Below are 10,000 nucleotides of genomic sequence, written 5' to 3' on the forward strand. Positions count from 1 at the left end.
TGAAAGAGTATTTACTTCTCTTGGAGTAGGAAGGTAGTTTCTAGATTTGGTGTTAGTCATTCAAGATATAATTCTGGGCGTTCAGCTCAGGATGATAGAGGATCTCAAGTTCCAAGAGAACTGATTAGAAAAGATGCTAGCTTTGATCTCTCTATCTATCTATCTATCTCTATCTCTAACACATACACCCACACACTCACTCACACACACAAACACACGCACACACCCACATACACACACGCATACACACACACGCGCGCGCATTGGTCTACAATCAGGTGCTTGGATCAATCAATTTCATAGCCCCAGAATTCAATGGACACTTCACATCCAAACAAACAATTTCATAAACACCATTAGCGCAGTAGCTTACATTTTCATATTTTGTTTTGGTTAAAGCCACGTGATTTTATTCATATGTGGGTCAGACTCATTTTTTTAAGCAGGGACTCAAATGAGTGAGACTTCATCTGACCCTCGAGCGAACAAAATCGAGTGGGTTGGGCCAAACTTAAATCTATAGTTTCTAAGTTGTGGAAGGTACCTCCATACCCCAGACATTCTCACTACTCCACACATAATCCACAGCCTTAGATGACTCCATCCACATACCGTCCTCATCGTCGTGAAGGTGAAGAACGACCTGACGCGGGTCTTCCAGACGGGTCTTCGAAGGTTCTTCGAGTCTCAGCGTGAGAGTCTCCTCGCCCTCGAAGAGATCGTCGTCCTTGATGCTGAAGGACCAGAAAGCCGAGGTCTGCCCCGGACTGAACTGGACGACGGAGGGGGCAAAGGGCGCCCCTGGGGATACGGCCGCGAGGTCCGTGGCCACGTCCACTGTGCTGGAGTCGTTCACCACTACCACTTCTGCAGGAGGCGACAAAGGGAGGTGAGTTTTAGCGGGTTGTGGCACCAATCCCGAACCACAAGAATTCCCGAAAAGTGGTTTTCGTTGTGCGATCAAATAGGGACTATCGATGCGGGAAGGATAATGATTACAGCCTCCCTTCATTCGAAGAGTTGACGGTCACCGTCCTCACAACCGTGGAAATATAGAAGGTACTCTCCTCACAAAGGATAAAGCTATATACAGTATATTCATACATACATATGATATATATGTATATGTATATCATATATTTATATATATATATATATATATATATATGTATGTATGTATGTATGTATGTATATATATGTGTATATATATATATATGTATATAAATAAATATATGTATGTATATATATATACACATATATATACATACATACATACATATATATATATATATATATATGATATACATATACATATATATCATATGTATGTATGAATATACTGTATATAGCTTTATCCTATAGCTTTATAAATTTATATATATGTATATGTATATGTATATGTATATATATGTGTATATATATATATGCAAAAAGATCACAAAACCACGTGATCCAACAAATTGCTGATAACCACAAAGGAAACTGGAGAAGAAACTAGAATTCCCAAGTGCTTTCGTGATATTTCACATCTTCAGGGGAATACAAAAGAAAAAGTTACACATATGTATATAAGAGGTATGAAAATAAACTGGGAAAGGTACAGACAATAAACATTGAGGAAATGTAACAAACATTAAAATACATTAAATCAAATTATTTTTTAAAAGATGTAATGTGATTACATATTTTGTCAATGATAAAATTATCTAATTTAAAAATACCATTGCTGATATTAATGTTGGTCAATTTTATCTCAGGAAATCGGTATGGCAATGGATAATCCACTATCTCCAGTCCTTAGCAATTTCTATACGGAACTTTTTTTTAAATAAAATATTAAGTGAAATTTTGCCACCAAATGCGATCTGGTACAGATATGTTGACGATGTTCTTTCCCTGTGGCCTAGCTCAGAGGATTTAAATGCATTTTTACAATCTCTGAATAATTTAGTTTATTCTATTAATTTTACTTCCCGTCTGGGGTATTGCCTGCATATTATTGTGGCAAAGTAGCATGCAGTTGATACTTTAGGGTCTATATGAGGCGCCCCTATGAACCAGAGTCACACATCATTTTGTCTTTGATAGAGGAGGACTCTGTTCACAGAGAAATTATGACACTTTTATTATACTGCGAATGTCCCTCCGTTATACTGTCCCCCAACACCTTGTTACTGTCCTGTACTATTTCTCTGAATATTCATTTCCTGTTTTCGCCTACCCTGTGGTAGGGGAAAAGAATGCTGCCACCAAGTTTCCCACTTAAATCGTACGAGGCGACAAAAACGGGACGGGTTTAGGACTAGTCATCCTTCTCCCTGTAGCACCAAAGGGGACATTCCTAAAAAAAGTAAAGGCATAAGAGGGGCTAGGAGTTTTCCAACCAGTACCCTAAGGTTTGGATCTTTTAATGTGCGTAGATGTGATACAGATGAGAGTAAAAGGGAAGAGATAGGCAATATGTTTGTGAGAAGAAAGATGGATGTGTTGGCTTTGAGCGAAACTAAGTTGAGAGGGAAGGGCGAGTGTGAGTTTGAGAGTGTAGTTGGAAGGTTCTCAAGAGTGAGGAGAGGACGAGGGAGAGAAGGGGTGGTTACATTAGTAAGTGATAAGATAGGTAAGCATGTAGTGGAGTGGAAGGAGATTTCTTCAAGGTTAATGTGGATGAAGGTGAAACTGAAAAAAGAAATGTGGGTTTTTGTAAGTGCTTATGGGCCTGGTAGTGAGAAGAGCGTAGAAGAAAGGGAGGCTTTTTGGATGGATTTAAATGAGTGCTTAGTGGGATTAGAGAGAAATGTCAATGTAGTGGTATTGGGAGACCTTAATGCTTGGGTAAGAAATGAACCAATAAACGGAGTGGTTGGGAAGTGTGGAGTTCCGGAAAAGAATTGTAGTGGAGAGTTGATGGTGGAGATGTATTTTAGAGTTGATGATAGCAAATACAGTGTTTAGGAAGAAAGTCAAGCATAAGTATAAATGAGAGAGGGTGGTGGATGGAAGGGTGGTAGATAGAGCGTTAATGGACTATGTAGTGGTAGGAGTAAAATAGGAAGAGTTAAGGATGTACATGTTCTAAAGGGAGAGAGTGAAAGAATGTCAGATCATTTTCTGGTGGAAGGTAAGTTGAGAGTGGAGGATAGATGGAGAAAGAGGAAACGGACAAAAGGTAGGGAGGTGCTTAAAATAAACAGCTTAAATGAGAAAGAAAATGAGAAGGAGTACAAGAAGAAACTGAGAGAGGAGTGGGAGGGAGTGAAGGATAGAGTAGAGCTAGGAGTGGAGGAGGAATGACGATGGTTCAAGGAGGGAGTCACAACGTGTGCAAAGATGGTGCGTGGAACAAGAAGGATGGGAGGAAATAGAAGGAAGGGTAGTGAGTGGTGGGATGAGGGAGCGAATAAGGTTGTAGAAGATAAGAAGCGAACTTTCACAGATTGGTTACAAAATAGGACAAGGGAAACATATGAGAGGTACAAAGAAAAGAGAAGAGTAGTAAAGAATAAGATAAAGGAGGCAAAGAGGAGAGCAGATGTGAAATGGGGTAAGAGTATGACAGAAAATTTTGAAAGTAATAAAACAAATTTTTAAAGGAAATTAAGAGAGGAAGAAGAGGCGAATCAAGTAGAGAAGAAAAGGCAAAAGGTGCAGATGGAGAGATGATAATGGAAGAAAAGGCAGTAAGAGGAAGATGGGGAGAGTATTTTAGGGAGCTGCCTAAATGTGAAGGAGGATAGGGAGGCAAAGGTAGTTGCAGTGGGAAGTGCTAAGAAAATGATAGTGATGAGTGAGGAAAATGGAGGAGAAATAAGGAAGGATGAAGTGAAGGCAGTTGTTAAGATGATGAAAACAGGTAAGGCACCTGGTCTGGATGGATGTCATGCAGAATGTCTAAAAAAAAGGAGGTACAGTTATGGTGGACTGGCTGGTGAGGTTATTCAATGTTTGTTTAAGAGAGGGTAGAGTGTCGGAGGACTGGAGGAGTGCCTGTATAGTTCCACTTTACAAGGGAAAAGGGGACAAGTGTGAATGTAGTAGTTTCAGAGGAATCAACTTGTTAAGTGTAATTGGGAAGGCTTATAGAAGAGTCTTGATTGAGAGGATTAGGAGAGGAACAGAGGGAGTAATTGGTGAGAAACAGTGTGGGTTTAGGGCAGGTAGAGGTTGCGTAGATCAGATTTTTGTGGTAAGACAGATATGTGAGAGAGCTATTTAATGAAGCGGGTTTGCTGTGGATGTGCTGTGTCTTGCGACACTGCTTCTGACCCAGGGCAGTGGACAAGATGCAGGGATGATCCGTCATCCAGGAGGTGCCAAGATAAGAGGGAGGGAAGAGGGTGGAGGGGAATGGAGTGTGATGGGGATGGAATGGGTGGGAGTGGTTTTTATGCCTTTTTTTTTGGCTACCTCCCTTATAAGGGGGAAAAAGCCTTTGGTATATGTATGTATGTATGTATGTATGTATGTATGTATATGTATTAATTTTACTATTGAATTAGAAAGTAATGGTAAGTTGCCATTTTTGGATTGTCTCATTCATAGAAATGGTAATAATTTTAAGTTTAGTGTTTATAGGAAGCCGACATATATTTTTTCATATATTCATTATTACTCGGCTCACTATGATAAAGTAAAATATTCGGTGTTTTCTTCTATGTTTTTACGTGCAGCCCCGAATTTATTGATGAGGAATTTGAGTATATTGTTAAAGTTGGCTTTGATTTAAGGTACTCTAAAAGATTTTTAGATCAGGCTCTCGCTGCATCGAAAAAAATATATAGTGTTCAACCATCCCCCTCCTTTGATACTAAGAACCTTCTGATTTTACCATTCAGTAACAATCTGGCTCAAGTTCTTCACATCCTAAAAACATGGAGTATTAAAATTGTATTTAATGATCCATATACTTCTAAGAATAATCACGAAGAACCCATAGTCGGAATAAAAGGAATCTTTGAAAAAAGTATTCCGACTGTGGGTTCTTCGTGATTATTATTTACAAATGTGCTATTACATTTTGTCTAAGTGATACTTCTAAGAAGTTAATTATTAAAAATTCACCTAGTGTCTCAAGCGGCTGCATATACAAGATCCCTTTGCAGAGATTGTAAAAAGTATTACCTTGGGCAAACGGGCAAGGAACTCTCAACAAGGATTAAACACAAGTACAGTGTAAAAACAGCACAAGAGCCTAATGCACTGTTTGTTCATATGAGAGATTTTGATCATGGTATTGATTGGTCTAATGCTTCATCTATTATGTCTTGTGATTCATTTGCCAATAGTAACATTATTGAAAGTTGTATGGTAAAAAAATTTGAAGGATCCAACATTAATATTAGCAATGGTATTTTTAGATTTGACAGTTACATCTTTTCAAAAATAATTTGATTTTATGTATTTCAATGTTTGTTACATTTTCTCAATGTGTATTGTCTGTACCTTTCCCAGTTTTTTCAAACCTCTTATATACATATGTGTATTTTTTTTTTTTTTCCCTGAAGATGTGAAATATCACGAAAGGGCTTGGGAATTCTGGTTTCTTTTCCGGTTTCCTTTGTGGTTATCAGCAATATACATAGATGTATATATATATATATATATATATATATATATATATATATATATATATAACGCTGAGACATTGTGAGAAGTTGAGGAAGGTGGAAAAAGAAGTCACGGGTCTAGTTCCGAGTTGTCAATTTATTCCTGACCAGTTTCGCTCTACGTTTTTTCTGAAGAAACGTAGAGCAAAACCGGTCAGGAATATTCGCAACTCAAAACTAGACCCATGACATCTTTTTCCACCTTCCTCATATATATATATATATATATATATATATATATATATATATATATATATATATATATATATACGTATACGTATACGTATACAAGATATCCTAAAAACGACTAGTGTTCGATTCGACATCAACAGAAACATTTTGAACCGACATGACGTTATCCAGCTGAAATTTCTAACAAGAAACCATTTGTCGTTTGAAGAACTAAAGTGGCTAATGAAATTTAACACAAGTAAATGCAAGGTAATGCACATAGGTAAAAATAACAGTAAGTACGATTACAAGTTATTTGGAAATTCGTTAACAAAAGTGGATAGTGAAAAAGATCTCGGCGTAATTATCAGTAACGACCTCAAATCATCCAAGCAGTGTATTTCAGCCTCTGAGAAAGCAAATAAGATTCTGGGATTGATTGCGCGATCTTTTGATTTCAAAAGTCCATCACTCATTAACAAGCTATATAAATCGTTAGTTCGTCCACATTTGGAATATGCTGTTTCCGTATGGTCACCGAATCTCATTAAAGATATTGACAGACTGGAAAAAGTACAACGGCGAGCCACAAAACTGATTCTAAATATCAAAAATAAATCATACGAAAATCGACTTAAGCACATGAATCTGTTTTCCCTAAAAAAGCGTAGACTCAGAGGTGACTTGATACAGGTCTTTAAGATTTTAAAGGGAATTGACAACATCAAAAGTGACAAAATTTTCACATTGAATGAGAATCAGACAAGAAACAATGGTCTCAAACTGTCCGGAAATAGATTCAATTTGGAAGTAGGTAGAAACAACTTTGCCAACCGTGTAGTTAATGAATGGAATAAACTTCCTGCACAGGTAGTGCAATGTAGTTCAGTTCAAAGCTTTAAGAATCATTTAGATATATACCTAAGTAAGATGCTGTAATGATTATAATTTATGTTATATTATTTGTTTTTGTTTTGTTATAATTTGTCTGTCTGATTTTCATTTATTATTAGTTATATGTCAATTTATAATCATTTACTATTTACCTGTTCGTTTGTTATTCAACTATACCTATGCATTTATTTATGTATTTTATTTGTTATTTTTACATTATTATAGTTTTAATTTATTATTGATATGATATATATATATGTGTATATGTATATATATATATATGGTTTTTTTTTTTTTTTTTTTTTTTATTTTTTTTGCATCCGACCTAGATATGGATCAAAAGGTCTCCTGTCGGCATGCTCCGCCTTTGTAATCCTTTGTAACTATGAACCTTAATGCGTTTGGACTTACGGATGATGGAGGTGTGGGCGAGATAGCCACGGCGGTGTATGGGGATGATCACGCTTCCCTGAGTCTCATTTGCCTCCAGAATCTCCACCCCTAAACGCACTACGGACCAGGAGAGAGATGCGACTTGTTCTTCCAGCGTGTTGTTACCTGAAGGAGAAAGAGATCGGGGATGGAGCGAATGTAAATATGCGTCATGGCGACTACAGTTCATCTTTACACCAGGATCTGATTCTTAAAACAAAAACAAATTGACTAGTTGGTGGATACCAACAACGGAAATATATTCAAAGATAATTTATTGTAAATCTACGACTTTAACAGCGGTGGCACTTAAAGCGAAAATGAAAATGTTGAAAGAAAAAACAATCGATGCTGAGAAATCACGTGACCAAAACTGACCTCTGTCTTCTACTTTGAATTTGAAAGAGTCGCCGGTGGCGTTTGAGTTAGGATGAAGGATGTAGAAGAGACGACCATCGTTGATTGTTTCTGAAAAAAAATACATTCAAAGATAAGTGTTTACATAATCAAGCAAAAGAAAAAACATCCATCTCACTGTTGTAAGCTAAAATTAAATTTGGTTGACAAATCATTTTTCATTGAACCAGTTATGTATCTATTTACTATTTTTTCTATCTATTCTATTTATTTATTCATTTGATTATTTACTTATTTTATCATTATTATTATTATTATTATTATTATTATTATTATTATTATTATTATTATTATTATTATTATTATTATTATTATTATTATTATTATTATTATTATTGTTATTATTTTTATTATTATTATCATTATTATCATTATTATCATATTATATTATTATTATTGTTATTGTTATTATTATAATTATTTTTATTATTATTATTATTATTATTATTATTATTATTATTATTATTATTATTATTATTATTATTATTATTATTACTATTATTATTATTATTATTATTATTATTATTATTATTATTATTATTATTATTATTATTATTATTATTATTATTATTATTATTATTATTATTATTATTATTATTATTACTTATTATTATTATTATTATTATTATTATTATTTTTATTATTGTGTATACATTGTGACGAATGTGGATAGGAGGTAAGGGAACACGGGCTGAGGGAAATACTTTTGTTCCTTACTAGTTTCGCCTGAGTGGCTTTTTCTGAAGAAGCCACTCAGGCGAAATTAGTCAGGAATAAAAGCATTTCCCTTAGCCCGTGTTCCCTTACCTCCTATCCACATTATTATTATTATTATTATTATTATTATTATTTTTTATTATTATTATTATTATTATTATTATTATTATTATTATTATTATTATATTATTATTATTATTATTATTATATATTATATATAAATATTATTATTATATATATATATATAATATATATATATATATATATATATATATATATATATATATATATATATATATATATATACTGTATAATATATATATATATATATCTGTGTTGTGTAACCATGGTTTCCCTGTCGAGATGGCGTGTGTGGTGGGTCCAAAGGAGGACCGAAACAACACCTTTGGACCCACCACAGACGCCATCTCGACAGGGAAACCATGGCACACAACACAGAAATCGTCGCTGAGGAGAAGGACCTCCAACGTTTGACCATTTTGGAGGCTGTAATCATAAAAGATTTACAACCCATTATTAATGTACAAACAAATATAACAAAAGAAAAAATTAAAAGGTGTATAGACAAAACTCAAAGTTAATAAAACACCAGGGCCTGACGGTTGGCATCCAAGAATCTCAAAGAAAATAGAAAATGAGATTGTTGTTCCATTGAAAATTATTGCCAAGAAATTCATCATATCCGGAGATGTCCCAAGAGAATGGAAGTTAGCTAGCGTTACTCGCATATTCAAAAAAGGTGACAAAAAGAAACCAAATAACTATAGGCCTATAAGCTTGACTTCGATCGTAGGAAAAATAATGGAAACTATCATCAGAGATGCTATCGAATATCATTTAGAAAGTAACCGTTTGATAAATGATAGCCAGCATGGTTTCAGACGGAAACGTTCTTGCGTGACTAACTTACTCGAATTCTACAACACAGTTATCTCGAATTATGACAAAAAAAACAATATAGATTTAATATATCTAGACTTTGCAAAAGCTTTTGATACCGTCCCACACGAAAGACTACTTACTAAATTAGCTTTGCATGGAATAAGTGGTAGCCTATTAGGTTGGACTAGTAATTGGTTGAAAGGTCGAAAACAGAGAGTTGTTTTAAATGGAAAAACTTCTGGATGGAAAAGTGTTGCAAGTGGAGTTCCTCAGGGTTCCGTTCTTGGGCCACTTCTATTCATAGTATATATAAATGATATAGACCATGGACTAAAATCTACTGTTTCCAAATTTGCTGATGATACAAAACTGTGCGGAGTGGCAAATGATCACTCAAACCAATTAGATATTCAAGAAGATTTAGATCAATTACAGCAATGGTCTGAAAAGTGGCTAATGAAATTTAACACAAGTAAATGCAAGGTAATGCACATAGGTAAAAATAACAGTAAGTACGATTACAAGTTATTTGGAAATTCGTTAACAAAAGTGGATAGTGAAAAAGATCTCGGCGTAATTATCAGTAACGACCTCAAATCATCCAAGCAGTGTATTTCAGCCTCTGAGAAAGCAAATAAGATTCTGGGATTGATTGCGCGATCTTTTGATTTCAAAAGTCCATCACTCACTCATTAACAAGCTATATAAATCGTTAGTTCGTCCACATTTGGAATATGCTGTTTCCGTATGGTCACCGAATCTCATTAAAGACATTGACAGACTGGAAAAAGTACAACGGCGAGCCACAAAACTGATTCTAAATATCAAAAATAAATCATACGAAAATCGACTTAAGCACATGA

The 10,000-nt window shown here is 34.7% G+C and overlaps 1 protein-coding gene across 1 annotated transcript in view; it reads right to left on the bottom strand.

Annotated features, from left to right (window-relative positions):
- LOC143025422 (extracellular matrix protein 3-like) overlaps nucleotides 1-10,000 on the bottom strand; it is a 94,587-nt gene that overhangs the window by 44,953 nt on the left and 39,634 nt on the right. The window contains exons 2-4 of the mRNA XM_076185080.1: nucleotides 7,479-7,568; nucleotides 7,080-7,226; nucleotides 613-867 (exon numbers count right to left, since the gene is read on the bottom strand). Of these exons, the coding sequence (XP_076041195.1) occupies nucleotides 613-867; nucleotides 7,080-7,226; nucleotides 7,479-7,568 (492 nt within the window). The remainder of the gene's footprint in view (nucleotides 1-612; nucleotides 868-7,079; nucleotides 7,227-7,478; nucleotides 7,569-10,000) is intronic.

This window comes from Oratosquilla oratoria, chromosome 5 (genome assembly GCF_046742065.1).
Source record: "Oratosquilla oratoria isolate Oo_2021 chromosome 5, ASM4674206v1, whole genome shotgun sequence".
Classification (NCBI taxonomy): domain Eukaryota; kingdom Metazoa; phylum Arthropoda; class Malacostraca; order Stomatopoda; family Squillidae; genus Oratosquilla; species Oratosquilla oratoria.